The 18,147-nt window shown below is 36.4% G+C and overlaps 1 protein-coding gene across 3 annotated transcripts in view; it reads right to left on the bottom strand.

The window, feature by feature from the left end:
* Positions 1-1,506: 1,506 nt before the first annotated feature.
* The window catches only part of LOC121425152, a 33,123-nt gene continuing 16,482 nt past the window's right edge, over positions 1,507-18,147 (bottom strand). The window contains exons 3-4 of one of the 3 annotated variants that reach the window (XM_041621148.1): positions 8,119-8,195; positions 1,507-3,049 (exon numbers count right to left, since the gene is read on the bottom strand). In XM_041621148.1, the coding sequence (XP_041477082.1) occupies positions 2,996-3,049; positions 8,119-8,195 (131 nt within the window). In that variant the 3' untranslated portion in view covers positions 1,507-2,995. Of the gene's footprint in view, positions 3,050-6,412; positions 7,135-8,118; positions 8,196-18,147 lie in introns of those variants that run through there. The other 2 variants (XM_041621151.1, XM_041621150.1) reach the window with 2 other exon arrangements.

Here is an 18,147-nt window from a genome sequence, read left to right as displayed (position 1 = left end):
ACGAAAATTATGATGCGAAGCCAGCTGGAGTTCGTGATTTCGCCGCTGAAAAGCTAAGTATAAACAGCACTCCCAGAACCACGTTTATGATTGGCGTTTTGAAACATTGTTTCAAAATGCTGATTCTGTCCTCGCAATGGAAGCATAAACACACCCTCAGTCTTACTTACTTTCATGGTTATGAAGTTTCCTTATATATATCAAGGTCAATATTTATGAATGAACCAAAGTGATGAATTATATAATACAGTTTGCAAAGATTGCTGTCAATATCATACACAGCATTGTGTGTTTTATGAATGTGCACATGTCAGGTAGATTCAAGTAAAAATTCTCTATACCCCTACCGAAATTTAAGCGTGCCGCTTGCTAGTAACTAGCATGCGACTAGCAGGGCACTCGCTTAATAAGCGAGTGCATGCTAGCGAACAGTCCCTGCTCGCTAAAAGATCGCTTAACTATTACTCTGCACGCATATCACACGCTTATTAAGCTAACCGCATGCTAGTTACTAGCATGCCGCAAGCTTGCGCAAGCTAGTCGCACGCTTCCCGCAAGCTTGGAAATTTCTGTAGGGGTAGTTAACTATATAATCACAAAGAGTGTCTCTCCATTTTTGTCCGGCATTCATGTAGAGTGAATGTTTGAAATGATCTCATCAATACAACCTTGCAAATTTCTGTCTTGGAGTGAAATCACTCGATGCTGTTTGTAAAATGCCATGAAAATTCTACAAGTTAACATGAAAAAGCACATGAGTGTTAAGTGGATCAGTGGGTGAAAATGTTAGTCCTCTCGTTATTTCATGGTGCCTCTTCCACCTTCTACATTATCTTCTTCCTTGAACTTCTCCCTCCTCCCCCCCTCCCTTCCTCTCCAACTCTCAATCTTCCGTTCTTTCTCTCTCTCTTATACACACACACCCTCAAAGCCATACTCCCACTCACATTCTTCCCTTTGGTTTTCTCACTTTCTCTCTACTTTTTCACGTATTATCGGCTGCCATCGGGTTCTTCTCTCAGAATAGCTGCTTATCTCTGCAGTCTTTGGGTCCTGACTGGTTCCTGCAACAATTAACCTCTGGCACACGAAGCATTCCCTTGATGATGAGACTCCTAAGATTAGCCTATCAGGTGGTTGGGTCTCCATCAGTTCAAGTTTGCTTGATCTGGAGGTTCTAATCTGAGCCTTGTTACAAGGTATTATAATGGTAACAAAACCCCAATGCTTGCTCATGTCTGTGTAAATTGGATCTATAATAGCATGAAATTCACATCAAAACCTGTAAATTGATTAAGAACTGAAATTTAGAGATCAAGACTACAAAGCAGCCTGCTTTAATTGGTTGAAGTAAATAAATAAAATAAATTACCGGTAAGCCTGGTTCACACTACATTATCCATTGCAATCTGATGAAACAAAAATGATTCTTAAAAGCATTTGATCTGAACATTCCAACCTATAAAATACTAACAAACAATGTTCCTGACAGTGGTATGAATACTAGATCAAAATTCCAGTGTATTTAAAATAATTATAATTCAAAGCAATTTACCTCATCATTGACAGCAATATGAAGCATTTTTTTTTTACTTTTTCTTATCTAGTATTCCTAACAATAAAGCAAATTTTAACTAGAATTGTGTTGCTATCATGACTTACATGTAAGAATTTCTCTATGCTGTCATTTCTTTGGAATTCAAGTAAAATATTAATCCATAATCTATTGATCTTTTCCCCATGCTATAAAGACATGTAATATTATTTCATAATCATTAAAGTGAAAACATGATATTTTTCTTCAAAATACCCGAAACTCCTCTCCATTAAAAAATGTTAACCATGTGATACATAATAAAATCAGACCCCAAAAGGTTTAGTTTTTTAATGAAATAATAGGCAAAAGTTGAATGCCTGCTGGAAAGGGGGGGGGGGTGGTAATTCCGTTATCAATATTCTCCTGCAAGTGAAATATATAGTTGAAATGACTTGATTAAGATAATCCATGTCATCTATCTTGCTTAACTTTGAATTTCCATGGATTCTCCTTGAAGGAAGGGTCATTCCTCCAAGGTTCTTCTCGACTCTACCCTGTACAGCCAAACAATAAACTTCTCTTCACATTTCCAGGGTTCTGAAGAGACAACGGTACAGTGATTTTGCCTCCTTTTTCCTTTCCTTGTCAGGTTAACGACATAGAAATCCCAGCCTCAATGACAAGAAATTACTTTCATCTAAACTATGATAAATATGATATCAATGAGAGTTTCATCTATATATTTTATGACGTGATTACCGATACATTGGGTAAAGCTCTCGGGGCCACTGACTTGTCCTCATTACCATAATGTCATCAGGCAGATAGAAGTAGTGGGCTTCCCTGTAGTAAATCGAAGCAGGAAGCACTGAAATCGACGGGTAAAACTGATCCTCTTTTATCTCCAATCTTACTTTCATGTTCCTCTCTTCGGTCCATCTTTTTATCACAGAATGCATTTGCTAACTGCTTATGGCTTCATCTATTCTCCCTGCTCTTCCACACACACACACACACTCCCATACACTAACCCACACACACAATCACTAGTCTCTTTCTCTCTATCCCCCTCTCTCTTCTCTCTCTCTCACTCTAAACCTTGACTATCCTTTTTCTCCTTCTCACAAATTCTCTCCCCTGTTTCAACAACAATAGAAACATCATTTGGAACTCGAAACGGAATAAAACAGGCATGCTATCCCATTTATATTCGTTTAATGGGACATGCTACGACTCCGAAGCCTCTCTCCATAATATTGAACTCTATTACACGGACTCTGCTTTGTCAGTCCCTTCAATTCCATACAAATTGGGATGTCAGGATAATTAGTTTGGTGCGGACAGGGAAGCCCAGGTATAACCGAGAGATGCGGATCTCCATGGCAACGGAAGCCCTGCACTCTCTTTGTCATCGGACATTCAACCAGACCTGGCTCAAGTCTTGAAACACAGTAGTAGTCAAACAGCAAGGCATTTTGTAGAGGTAAAAATCTGCATACAGGAGAGATGCATCTACAAGTAAATTTATACATGAAAAGAGTTAGCTTTAAATAAATGGGGGAAAAACAGTAATTCCCCCACCCCCTCCAAAATAAAACAGTGTTGGTACTTCATATGTTTGAGTTTAAGTGGGAATACATAACCCATAGAGCTGTGTTTAATAGCTCCATGCATAACAATTGGAAATGGCAATGATTTGCTTACAATTAGGCACTTTTCGCACAGCAGAGCAGAATGAATTCTACAACGCAGCAAATACATTGAAAATGCAAGTCGAATCACGGCAAAGTCTTCATCGAGAATCGGTGATTTGGAACAGCAGTTCCGTCCACGTTTCAGAGCTTAAGAAAATTGGAAATACGTTGTTTGTCTATGCTGTTTCTCTCGGACAACACTGCCGTTTCGTGCGATTCACCAACCCTAGCTAGCTGACAAAGACTCAATTGTGATTTGACTTGCATTTTCTGCGTCGCAGGATTCATTCTGCCACGCTGTGCGAAAACTGCCTACTGCTGTCAGGGAAAACCCAGAAAATTCCACAATATTAAATGCTTTTCTGAATGTGCATACACTATGTTATATAGATATATATGCTGCAGCATATCAGAGTGAAAGAACCTTTATGATTGGTAGGAAAGACTTGAAGGCAGAAAAAACAAGATGGATGAATCCATCGACAGAGCAAGAGACCAGCCAGCTAGCTGGAGCTGCTATAGTCGTAGGGTATTCATTCCCAGTATTCATACTTGACAAGATGGCGACATTGCGGCTACTCATGGAAATATATAACCATGGCAACCAGACTATTGTCAATGGCTCCTCGTTGTCCTCAAGCCCCCTTGCTCCTCATGTCCAGGGGAGCATTTCATGAAAAGTTTTGTCAGTGATTTTTTCACTGCCCAATTTGCTCAGAGCCAATCATATGCAAGGATTTTAGTAGCTTATAACAAATAGTCAGTGGAAGTCACTGATTAGTTTGTTTCATGATATGCACACCAGATCCTCCCACTTTCTTTTATTTCAGTTCTTTCTCTCTTTCTCATTCCTGATTCCGTGTCTCTTTCTTCTTGCAATCAGTAAAAGTGAATGGTGAAAAAAGAAACAGATTCTATATTTGTCTCCATGTATCTCTCATGCAGACCGCAAATTCAACATCACAAATTCCCTTTAAAAATCATGTACAGTAAATGTATCTACATACAGCTGAGATAGTAGACATTATTTCCATACAATTATGGACAATTTAAGGGCTCCATTTTCAAATTCATGGAGAGATGAATTTTAAAGTGAGGACTTTCCAAAGAAACTTGGTTCCTCATTTTATGAATCACAAACTGATCTTGTTGAAACTATGCACGATTACCCCATTCACATTCACATATTGGTTCAAGATAATGCAGATAGATTCCAGACCAATTGAGCTGCACCAATTAGAAGCCTGGCATTTCCAGTTGAATAAATTTGAATCATATTTCAGGAAACACTGCACCATTTCTTTTCACATATGCAGCCCAAAATCACTTGGATATTTTTTTTTCCAAAATTTTGTCTTTTTCGCATTTTATTTTCATTTTAAATTATTTTTTGTTTATTTCATGTGTATGAAATTTACATGTATTTTTCATGTTGTAATAAACTCTTATATTGTTGATCTTTTTTTCTCAAATTTTCTGGTCAATTTAGACAATGCTAAATGATGCCATAACTTGAGCAGAACTGTTCTCGGGGTTGCCCTGTGCTCTACATTCGGGGGGTGGGGGCAAAAAAAAGTGAAAGGGAAAAGACAGAGAAGCAAACAAGTTTTGCCTGGGCCCTGTAACATGGACCATTGCAATTCATCATATAACTGATTTCTATGATCATTTGCATTGACTATTGTGTATGATCAAATGTAACTATCAGTCCCATAAAGCTTAATGCTACATGGCCCTGATGCACAATCAGAGAGACTACCTACATCATAAAGTGCATATTAAATAGATGGTCTTGGATGGAAATATTCATACATGTACATGTATCTCAATGAAAAGAGTAAAATTCACAGAGAAAAATACTGAAAATTGATCAAAATCAGATAACAAATTAAGTTATTGAATTTTAAAGATTTGCATTATTCCGGTTAAACAGTTCTAGGCATGTCTTTGTTAAATATTGAATCGGTGGGCTGATGATGTCATATCCCCACTTGTTCTTTTGTATTGATATATTAAATTAGCTATATCAAAAAAAATTCTACCAAAAACTACAACAATTGGATTGACAACTGAAGTGCATTAATTATTGCCGCAACTTTTTTCATCATAATGGAGACACATCATTTTCATGTAATAATATAAGAAAAAAGGAACATGGAAGATGTCACATCATCAGGCAAACTAATGAATATTCATGACAATGTGCATATAACTGTTTTCACAAAATATTGATAAATTTTATTTGTTTTCCAATTTTGATGAAATTTTCAGCATTTTGCTCTGTAAATTTTACTCTATTTATTCAGATATAAACATTTTCAGCCCAAACCATCCCTTCAAGCATAAGCCAGATGTTGGAAATATGAAAAATTGAATAGCTGGGCAGGGTGCTGTTTCTCCTACCGAATATTGCAAAAGTCTTTGGCTTGAAACTGAAAGTTTGACTTATTTTAGGGATTCCTTCTAAAAGGGCATCATTTTGGCACTGGCCATGGGCAATCTGATGGGGTGTCAGACGTAGCTCCCGTTATCAGTTTCATGGTTTCCAGTTTCTGATGTAAAATGAGTTTATCACTCCAGCAATATGTTACGCAGATGTAGTTTTGAAATGACTTCATAGGCAAGGCACTGAGCCACACTTTGCCACTCTCAACCCAGGTGTTGAATGCGTGCACAGTAGGATGGTAACGTAAATGTATATAATATATGCCTAGCAATTGAGATTGGAAGCATTTTCTGGAATGCTCCTCAAGGAGTGGAGAAAGAAAATTCCTTGTAGATTATTTGTGGGCAGGCGAGAAACCGATGACCAATCTAAAAAAACATCGCTTAAAGCTAAATGATAGTAGTTGCAGTAAACACTAATTTCGTGAGAAAATCTGTAAAACCAAGGTTAAGTATAACTATATCATCGTGGATCTTGATCTGGTACAGTTACCTAAAATGAACTATGTGAAGAAATCATAAAATCTAAGCTGAAATACGATCACACTGAAGATCGCCAACACAGATAGGCACATGTGGGACAGTGTATTATTATTGCTGGAATAAAGACCCGACGGAAGTGACCGAATCCTCGCTTATTTTGCTTATTCCTAAGCAGCAATTACACAATTTCTTCCAGAATCATTTGGCACATATTTTTTATTCATACAAACAGATACTTGGGTGGTCATTATATTAGATTCTGTAAAAAGTCATTTTGAGATCGTTACCAGAACTGGAATTTATCTTAGAGTGCTTAGAGACGTCGTTCCAATGTAGTAAGCGCCTACATAAAGACAGAATATCCTAATCATTCATACAAACAACCTACTATTTGGCATTCATGTAGGATTCCCCTTACATAACTGTAAAAAAATAGAGCGGTGGTCAACCCATCTATTTGCTATTTGTTTTAAAGCATGTATCCATTCTGAACCATTCCAAATAAATATGTAGGCCTATATATAAATGTTAGTGTCCTTTTGGCTTTTATCCAATACAGTGATATGCAGGGAACATGTCTGCTTTCCAACAACCCCTCCCCTCTTCTCTCTCTCTTTCTCTCTACCATTTGTTGGTTAGGCCTTGTATGGCTCAGGTCATACACCTCTTGAATCCAATCTCGATACCAGGGAAACCGTAATTTGTGAGCCACTTTCAATCTATTTTTAAGTCGACATGCCTTTTCTCATTTCCAACTGCACGGTTCAAATTGTCGATTCTTGACCCAGAGGGGGCTATGCGAGTAAGACATCCATTACATTGCTCAAATAAACAAGCTCACCCAGACACGCATGCATTGTTTAGTGTGTACAGCTGATGATAAAGTCCATATTCTGGAGCGGGCCAGAGCAGCACTACCAGGTACCTTCATAATGTGTTCGTGGGTACACGCACACAAACGTTGGGATGTTTGGACTTTGGGGTATCAAATTTTAGAAGAAAAAAATGAAATTAAAATGAGACGATATAACTACCTCTGCACGGTTTGTGTGAATGATTTTAAAGGCTTTCGGGAAAGATTGAAATGGATTGACAACACAGGAGATGCATGAACCACTTTCCTAGTCTTGCCCCCTCCCCCGCCCCTCTGGGAAAAACAAAAAGTCAAACACTACACTCAAAAAAAGACAGGGGCCGCAGAATGGAGGAGTGGGGTTGGGGAAACTGGGAGGCTTCAGCCCCCCCCAAAAAAAAAAAATTCTCCAAAACTATAAAGTACAAATACCGGTACATAAAAATTACAATCTGATTGTGATTTTTGGAATGGTCAGCCCCCCCCCCCCCAGCAAATTTTAAAACCATTTTGTGGCCCCTGCAGGATACAAAGTATCATGAACGAGGGTCCCAAATATTGCACAAGTGGCCATTTTGGTAAAAATTACAACTGGAATTTAAAAAAAAGAAGAGAATATGGCACACTTCTGGGTCCTGTAACAAAGGTTTGTGAAGATTCATATGCTTGATTTTCACGATTAATTGTACATTGTAGTCAATGGAATCAGTCATAGAAAAATGTACTACAATCATCGTTAAGTTTTGTGTTACAGACCCCTGGGTAGCGTTTCATCAACATCTGACAACTTTCCTTGATTCTGATAGGCTGAAAGGCACTGTTACTATGGTAACTGTCATATAAAACAGGGCTTGTCAGATAAAACTTCTGACAAGATTTTTTTTTAGATTTTTAAGTTGTGTCTGAGTGCAACTCTCTTTGAGCTGCAACGGGCAGCGCCATGTCAGCCTGCCTACAGCCTAAAAAACAAAATATTGAACCACAATTCAAAAAGAGGCTAAATCATGGAGTGATCGCAATTCAAAATGTTAAATTAATATTTCAAAATGTTCTTTTTGCCATCAAAGATTTGGTATCTGAGGAATTCAAAGGATAAATATGCCTACCTTTCTGTTTGTTTCCTCTATCGGTTGAGCTCCTGATGATACCCCCGATGATGTTTGGTTCCCAACGCCAAGAGAGTCTGAATAATATATCAAAAAAATATTCTTTTGAAATAACTAAATAGGAGACGAAGATATTTCATTGGTGGTCATCTGAACCATCGTACATGTATCACACAGTTGATGGTGCAACACATTTCAGGAAAAAAAAATTGACTTCAAAGTTAGCTACCATTTCCACACAATCAACTGGAATGTGCATTATATCAAAAATGTATATGGCATCACCTTGGAAATCCCTACATATATCTCACTAACTAAAATAAATTGCTGCCTCGAAAAATGTACAGAATACGACTTGTACTTTCATTTTCAGCAAAAATCTCACAATCGATCTCTGGACCAAAATTAGCTGATACGACAATACGGGTGAACGCCAACATTTTGTAATGTAAATACTGTATCATATACCCTGATGGTGGTTGGTTCCTGAAACCAAGAGACTCTGAATAATGAAAAACAGAATTATTCCTTTTAAATAACTTTACAACAGACATTTAAACATTTGTAGGCTAACTACCATAAGGACAAAATACCCTCGTTGATGGTCACATGTAGTTCCAGATACCAAGAGACTCTGACTAATGATGTATCCTCAGACTAATTTGTTTACATGTGCATGTAATGTATTTCATACTGAAAATTGATATACATTGTTAAAAAAATGCATATTACCGTAACTAATTGTTTAATATCACAAACAGTCATGAAAAAAGACCATAGAAATCAGGGGTGGTGGAGCAAAGTTGTAGGTGGGGGGGGGGGGGCACAGGGAAAAAAGGGCAACATTTCTTTTCGAAAAGAGCACTATCTTAAATCAAAGAAAAATGACTTATCTACAGGTGTAATGAGCCAAAAATTTGATGGACCTAGATATGTCGTATCACGCAAAATTTATAATAAATTTTGACATAATATTCAGAAAATAGTATCATATTTTACCCTACTCTCTTTCATTTTCTCTTTTTTTCTTGGTTGTGATTTTTTTTGGGGGGCAAGGAAGTGCCCCCCCCCCCATCTGTTCACCACTATCTTCCCCACTCACATGACTCGTGAAATGTAGGGTTATCATTTACAAGTATTTTTCTTCATAAGTTCTAACATATATTGTTTTCTTGTTTCAAAGGGGCACTCGTTATAACACATACAGGTCCTTCTCAGGAGAAAGGGGCACAGAACACGTTCGAGAGGGGGCATGTTTTGGTAATAATTGGCACTTATACGAGAAAGGGCACTTGGTAACACCTATATTAACTGGTCCTCTTTAGATGAAAGGGGTACAGTACACCTTCGTGAGGGACATTTTTCTTGCATAAAAAGGGCACTTTTTCAGTGCTTCAAAAAGTGGGGGAATATATTGACCCATATAGGTGACTAGGAAACATACTAAAATTCTGCAATTTGGGTTTGTTTTTAAGGGTTTATTGTTCTTTGAGAACCAGGAAAATTACACAAGAAAGTAGAGCCTACATGTACATCAGGCAACATGAAACTTGAACAATGTCTGAGGTTGCACTTCATAGTTGTATACAGATTATAGCTCCCAACCCTTGCTGTTGGGCCCCTATTCATCTCTTTAACAAATTTCTTCTATTTGAAGGAATTTCATTAATGCTCAGTAATCAGAACAACTATGAGAATGGAATCAATCAGACCTAAATCTGTATTCTTTCATTTTTCTTGTTTACAAGGAAAACAAAAAGTGACTTTTTAAAGTATTTTCCAATACTACATAATATACTCCTGCCTACTGTTTTAATTGATTTGGCCAATGTAAGTAGATAATAACCTGTACAATTTGCAACATGAGCAAATTTTCAGATCAAAATGAATCATAACTTCATCTTTAAGAGTTTTTAGATTATATAATTCCATTCAGTAAATTCATAGTAAACACTTTGGGCCTAATTCCCATGTAAAAAAGTAATGATGATCATGATAATTACAGAAGATAAACAATTCAAACAAATTTCTGAGCACTGATCATTCCCTTTAAATATGGCAGGCAGCAAGCAGCAACAGCCCCGATAGTGATTGCGAACCATAAACCCTGTATATTATAAAGGGACAGGGTCAGTCAGCTAGCTCGCTGTTATTGACTCAGAAAAAAGAGTTCGCTGTATACATGCATAGCCATCTGTACAGTATACTGGCTTGCAGTGCTATACAATGTAAGTTATATGGTAACCCAACTGTGTTGTACTGTATACAGTACATGTACCTGCAATATAATACAGAGAATATATATATATACACCTCTGTGGTTATACAGTTCATACGTAACATATTAATAGAATTGTTTTCTTAAGTCTATTCCATATGCCAGACAAGAATAAATAGACAAGATTATGCTGATTAAAGAAAGTATCCTACTGTTCATGTAATTATGGTATCAAAATTTGCAAACAGGGAAATGAAAGTGGATGTACATTGTGGCTACACTGTATAAATTAATACTGAGAATATACACCTCCATATATACAGTATAATGTAATGTTTGAAGTCTAAACTCTAATCCATATGTCGTACTAGAATTAATAAAAGCTTATGCCAATTGAACAAGTATTAAAATATCTTTAGCATTAAAAAATGGAAATCAGACTGGATGTACGCAGACTGTATACAACATGTATACAAGAGACATACAGGACTTGTAGAATCTAGAATAGAAGAAAATTTAAAAGTCATGTTCACTCCAGAAGAAAGTTGATTGAATTAATAGAGAAAAATCAGAGAAGCATACCACCGAAAATTTAATCAAAATCAGATGTAAAATACATGTTGGAAAGTTACATTTTAAAGTTTTTCACAAAACAGTTTTACATGTATGCACATCTCAGTGACATACATGCAGAAGACAAAGACATTTATGTCCATTTCATATTTCTTTTGTGTTTTTTTTACTGTTTGCATTATACAATAATTCATTTTTTTCTGATTTGACAATAAGGGCCTTCTAGTTTGAACCACAGAATCCTAAAACAATGGTAATTCCACATGTTCAGGAAGGAATAAACGTTTGTTTAACATGACAACGAGGAGAAAATTAAAATAATTCATATTTCATATAATAAAATCCAAAAGAAATAGTGAGTGGATGATATGTCATTAGTCTCGTCATTTGCATACTGACCAGAACTTGAAGAACTAAAACTACAGTACAAGGTAAAAATTTATTTAAAATGTCATAACTTTCTTACTTTCTAACCTATTTCGACTAAATTTCCATTGTCATGCTAGTTTGATTTTTTTCTCTCTTTTTCTTCAAAATGACTATTTGTTTGGGTGGAATTGACCTTTAATTACAGTGTTGACAAGGGTGCCAAAAGTGGAAGGTCAGAGAGGGCAGAAAGTTTTGTACATTTCACATGACATTGAGGAGAAAATTGAAATTTTACATGTACATACAGTACATGTATTTCATATAATGAAATAGAAAAGAAAAGAAATAGTGAGTGCTTGATTTCATCAGTCTCCTCATTTGCATATCAACCAGGATGTATACTACATGGAACTGTTTTGTGATAATTATTGAATTATAAAATTTATATAACTTTCTTATTTTCTATCTGATTTTGTTGAAATTTTCAATGTTATCCTTTTGGATTTCCCTCTTTTATATCAATCAACTTTTTGTTGTGGTGGACTTGTCCTTTAAAAAGTGTAAGACAAAATAAACAATAAAAGCACATTTCTCGTCTAAAAATTGTCAAATTTGTAACTGAAAAATGATATTTTTTTTACCCCTGATAAACTCTAAAAAAGGTCAAAATGAACCAAATTATTGTTGAAAATCTACCAGGAATATGGTTAATGAAACAAATGTTATTGTTAAAACACATATTAACCAACACAGTAAAAAAAATAGCAAATTGTTTTAGGGATGGTCCTGGCTGAAAATATTTATATCTAAATAAATAAAGTAAATTTCAAAGAGCAAAATGCTGAACATTTCATCAAAATCGGATAACAAATAACAAAGTTGAATTTTAATGTTTATAAATATTGTGTGAAAACAATTATGTGCACATTGTCATCAATATTCATTAGCTGGGCTGATGATGTCACATCCCCACTTTCTTTTTTCTTATGTTATTGAAATCATAAATGTTTAATTTTTTCATACATGTGTAAATGATATGTCTGTGTTATGATGAAATAAGTTGCGGCAATAAATAAATAATGCACTTAATCAGTTGTCAATCCAATTATTTTAGTTCTTGATATAAAAAAATTGAATAAACTTAGTTTCATATAATAACAAAAAAGAACAAGTAGGGAAATGACATCATCAGCCCACCAAATGAATATTCATAAAGACATGCCTAGAACTGTTTCCCGGAATAATGCAGTTCTTTAAAATTCAGTAACTTTGTTATTTGTTATCCGATTTTGATCGAATTTTCAGCATTTTGCTCTGTGAATTTTACTCTATTTATTGAGATAGAAATTTCTCCAGCCTGGACCATCCCTTTATTGTTGAGCCTGTCATTCAAGCAACAATTTGTTTCTACTTTTGTGTAAATCTTTAAACTTTTTAAACAACTTGTCTAAAAAGTTTAATATTTGTTTACAAAGTTTAAAAAGTTGTTTCAAAATTTAAACAATAGTTGGTAGAGTGATGGGCTTAAACAACGTGATTGTATGGTCCACAATATGCTTTTTTTCCCACTGTAGCCTAGCCTTTTGTCAAGGCCCTCACGACTTGGCTCTATCCTCGTCAGGTAGTGGCTGAACGAGACTAGCGGAATACGAAGATAACTGACAATACCCGAGTGAACGCACGAGCCGAGCGACTTGTCGGATATCGCCAATTCTGGGTTATCGCCAGGCCGCTAGTCTCATATCAGCCACTACCTGACGAGGATAGAGCCAAGTCACGAGGGCCATGACAAAAGGCTAACTGTAACCCAGAAATTGTCTATTGATGTATTGCGGCCAGTTGTCGGCTCGCATTAACAGAGCACTCTTTATTAGGGCTGTATTTGTCTTATTTTCAAGCTCCAACGCCATTGATGCACGTGGTTGACGTCCTTTTCAAGAATTACAGACAATAAACGTGCAAGTATTATGAATGTTACGTACTACTATTACGATGGATAATATACGTTATAGTCTCTTCCCAGATTACAGTGGGCTCTGTGGCGCGCTGCGTGCATATTTTGTCACCAAGCTGTATGCTTCCAATAAGATAACCTGCAATCGAGTCCTATCAAGGAGATATCTCCTTGGTCCTATCTAAGGGTGTGTTTATGCTTCCATTGCGAGGACAGAATCAGCGATTTCAAACGTCGATTCAAAACGCCGATCGTAAACGTGGTTCTGGGAGTGCTGTTTATGCTTAACTTTTCAGAGCAAATCATTATCTCCAGCTGGCTTTGCATCGTAAAGCGAGGTCAAATTGGGCGCGCCTTTTTTCGAAAGTTTTTTCCGCTTGTTGTTATTACGTGGAGATTAGCATGGAGCAATACGAGTATTGCCCGCAGATTTTCATCTCACCGGAAGCATGTACCAAATGACGTCATTTAAACACGTTTACGATCGTGGTTCTGTTTATACTTCCCCAGAAAGCCTGATTCTGGTCAAACGACGTTTACAAACGCACCTTTTTGTGAGTTTACGATCGGCGTTTTGAAACAGCGTTTAAATGAAAGTAAGCATGGACGCAACCGTGTTTTGGACTAACCACGTTTGGAAACGCTGATTCTGGCCTGAAAAGTGGAAGCATAAACCCGGCCTAACTATGGTTGGGATGGGGAGGAATATGATTTTTCAGAAGAAAAAAAGAAGAATATTATCACTTTTTCCTCCTCACTCTTAGCTGCTATCAATCCTACACTGTATATTTAAAACATCATTAGGCCTACAGGTTCATTTTTCTTCTTCATCTGTTTTTTTAAATATTTTTTACTAGGGAGGGGAAGAACGGATAGAAAGAACGGGATGCCGTACATGTATGAAATCTGTTATAAACTCTTCATAAAATTTCATGCAATTTACGGTCACGATTAGGAGGGCAGGAAATGCTCTTTTTCATTTCTTAAAAATCATACACCTCCCAATTCCAACCACACTATCTTTATTGTTTCTTACATCTTTATTACTGCTTTTGAATTTCTCCCAACCAATTCTTTTTCTCATTATCACGTTTTCCTTATAGTATCCTAATAATATATATTGAAGAAAAAGAACAGATCATCATAAAATACTATTAAGTGATAATTAATGAAAATGGGAAAGGATGTCGGTGGGGGGGGGAGTGAAAAGAGGCAAAAAGAAGGGAAGAGAAGGTAGAATGGAATGAGCTAAAATGCTAGGATGGAAGCTGAATGGGAAAATTAGAAAAAAGGAAAAAGAAAAAAAAGTACAAAGAAGGTCACGGCCGGTCTGCCGTGGATGAAAATAAAGAACGAGAAGAAAGAATAGGCGCACAGGTATGTAATAATTATGAAGCCTATACAGTGCGTATAAAAAAACGGGACAGTTTTGAAAAGTCTATACAAAATTTGTTTCAAATTATTATATGTATATTTTGATGTTAATAGATGCTCTGAGATGTTATCTTTGAAATGCCATTTATAAAAATTAATTTTGTTCATGCTTGAGCGCACATGGGACGTTTCTGTCAGGGGTTCAAAATGAGGCTTGCGCCAAAATGGCAGAAATGAGAAATTTGATGATTAGACTTTTGGCTAATCAGCAGACTTCCTCTCCATCTTTTCATTGTCTATGCCATAATTTTCGAATGATGCCATCAAATTTTGTTTACAAATTTAAATATTTACCTGAATTATTTTGTTTTTCATTTAAACTTCTTTCAACTTTGAATTTTCCTTCATAATTAAGAAAAGAATACTTTTTGTCAACCCAAGTAATACCCTTTTTACACAGGCTAAAATTTCCTTAACCCCGTACTATAGGTGGGGCTAAATTGCCATTTAGCCCTACCTATAGTACGGGGTTAAGGTTAGCCCACTTTCGTTTTACACTAGCGATCTTAACCCCGTACTATCGCTCTTAGCACCGCAATTGCTGGGATAACCCTGCTTTTTTGCAGGGCCAAATAATCCCGTACTATAGGTGGGGTTAGCCCACTTTGCAAAAATGATGTGTAAAAAGAAAGTGGGCTAATCTTAACCCCGTACTATAGGTGGGGCTAAATGGCAATTTAGCCCCACCTATAGTACGGGGTTAAGGAAATTTTAGCGAGTGTAAAAAGTGTACGAGTGAAGTACTTGTACTACGAATAATCGACAAAAACCACTAGTCCGGGGTTAGCGAGTTTCATGTGTAAAAAGCAAGCATTCCTTATCCGGGGTTAGCAATAACAATTTGGCATGTGTGAAAAGGAAAAGAAATAGTACAAGGTTAAGGATAGTACGGGGTTAGCGATAGTCCGGGGTTAAGAAAATCCTGTGTAAAAAGGGTATAAGAAGATTTGCATTATCGATTGGGAGAATTTGTAAGTATTCAAATCCTTTTATTATGTGAAACAAACTATGCTATGGTACCTACAAAAGACATGAATCCTATTTTCAAGTGGGTTATGGAATCCTTCACCAAGTTTATGTGCTTGACAGGACAAAGAGGAAAGGATTATGTTGTTCATCAGCAAACCATCGAGTCAATTTTGAAGGAGCAAGATATGGCAGATCACATAAAATGTATTACAAAGTTGTGAAGCCATCAAGCAAAAATTTCCACTTTTTATCAAAATATAAAATTTTGTGATTTTGACATAATATTCAGAAAATGATATCATGTTTCGCTTTCTATGTTTTCTGTAATGATTTATCTTTCCACTTTTTAACTTGGTCCTGATCTTTTTTTTTTTTGGGGGGGAGCACTCCAAGCCCCACCATCAGTATGCCACTGTTCAAAGGAACCATAACCTTTGTAGCACACAATCAAAGGATTTGAAGAAAAAACACACTCTCCCATACTTCGGTTTAAAAAAAATTGTTCTTACCTAAAGAAGGAATATTTCAAAGCTACAAGAGAACATATTAAAAAGAAACATCAGAATGATTCAAGCAAATAAGTATATTTGGAAATGAATTTTGACCGCATAATTCGAAAATTATGGCAAAGATAATGAAAGGTTAAAAGAAGTCTGCTGATATGCAAAAAGTCCAACCATCATATTTATTATTTTGTGCCATTTTGGCTCAAGCTTCCTTTTTAACCCCAGACAAAAACAACATTCTGTGTTCACTCAAGCATGAACGAAACTAAATTATTTTAATGGCATTTAAATGATAAGACTTCAGTGCACCTCTTGGCACCAAAATATTGAGATCATAATTTGAAACAAAAAATTTATAGACTTTTCAAATCTGTCCCGTTTTTTTGATACGCACTGTAGTCTTGCTAAATTCTATGTAATAACGGTCGGGATGCAGTATTTTCCCCCTCATCTTTAAGAAGTGGAGGGAATATTCTTTTTCTGTTCATATAAATCATTTACCTCCCCATTCCAACCACAGTTAGAACTATCTTATGGTTACTTTTTAATTTTATTCCATTTGATTTACCAAGCGCTGGCTAGGCATGAAGGCTTAAAAAAGTGGTATTTATAATGCTCACATACAGGATCGTTTGTCTCCCAAATCTATCATTCTGTTTTTTATTTAATCAAAACTTTTCAAGTAATCATGTTTCTTTCTTCATGTTATAAATATCAAAAAAAAAATCTTTTACACGATATTTTTCCTTCTCACTCTGAACTTTAATCAGTCCGATATTAATTTCCTCAAAACAAGTTACAAATAATAATACAAAATTCCTTAGGTTGAAGGAGATGTTAAAAGGGAGAAAGGGGAAAGGAAAGAAAAGGAAGGGAAAAAGAAAGTGGGATGGGAAAAAATAAAAGGTTGAAGGGGGAAAAGGGAAACAAATAAAGAGCAGAAGGGGGAAAGGAAGAGCTATAAAAGAAAGGGACATACAAAGAGAAGAACATTTCGAATCCTATGGGACACTAACTGCGCGTGTCTACCACTCTATGGAAATACCGTTGGAAATTTCATGTTTTGTTAACAATTTTGTCATTCCTGAAAAAAATTCCCACTTTTATCCCCAGTTCCAATGATATAATGCTGATGATATCATATTATTTCCATGAAATAATTGAAATTTTTGCAAAGATGTTAATTACATTCGCGTTTTGGGGTCAAAAAAATCCCTTTCATATCAAAAATAGGATGAAACTCAACATAAAATCCTACTTTATGTCACCACAAACGATTTCCCACTCGTTCCAATTTCGCTTGATGGTACCGTACAGCTTAGTTGCCATGAGTCATTGTTAAGTTTTTTCTAAGCTTTACGATGATGTAAGAATGATGTTCATTGGTCAAACTTTGCGTTCACGTTTTAGCTTTAAATAAACATGTGTCAGACCACAAGCCGATGGCAAAAGTTGTCATATTCGGGCCGGACGCGCACTGTACCTAATATGCAGTGCAGCAGGCAGGGGCCACGGCCGCCGTGCCCTAGCGTATAGCCCTAGAGCTAGCCGGGCAGCGCTTGTGCGACTGTGCGTGCGCCACTGAGCATTGGCTCGCGCAAGGGGTCCAAAAGGCATAAACGGACTTGATATGAGGGAAACAGGGAAAATGAATTAATAAGGAAAGAAGACTATGTAGGAAAGAACAGATCCTCATAAAATACGAATAAATTAGTGAAAATGGGGAAATAAATTTAAAAATGGCAAAAATGGAAATGGGAAAAGAAGGAAAGTGGGCTTTAATACGGAATGGCCTAAAATGCTAGCGTAAAAGCTGAATTGGAAATAACAAAATGGGAAAAGAAGATATTAATAACATGGCCAGGCTGCCGAGGATTAAAAATAAGAACAGAAAGGGGGAGGTACAGTCTGCCCCCTGGTGATTTCGAAGGGGGAAAACTGGGAAAGGGGGAAAGGAAGATAAGAGTAAAGATAGGCCAGGAAGAAAGAATGAAAAAGCCAGGAAA

This window comes from Lytechinus variegatus, chromosome 12 (genome assembly GCF_018143015.1).
Source record: "Lytechinus variegatus isolate NC3 chromosome 12, Lvar_3.0, whole genome shotgun sequence".
NCBI classification, from domain to species: Eukaryota; Metazoa; Echinodermata; class Echinoidea; order Temnopleuroida; family Toxopneustidae; genus Lytechinus; species Lytechinus variegatus.
Note: the sequence above shows the minus strand (reverse complement) of the source record. Positions and strands in the feature narration are given on the sequence as shown.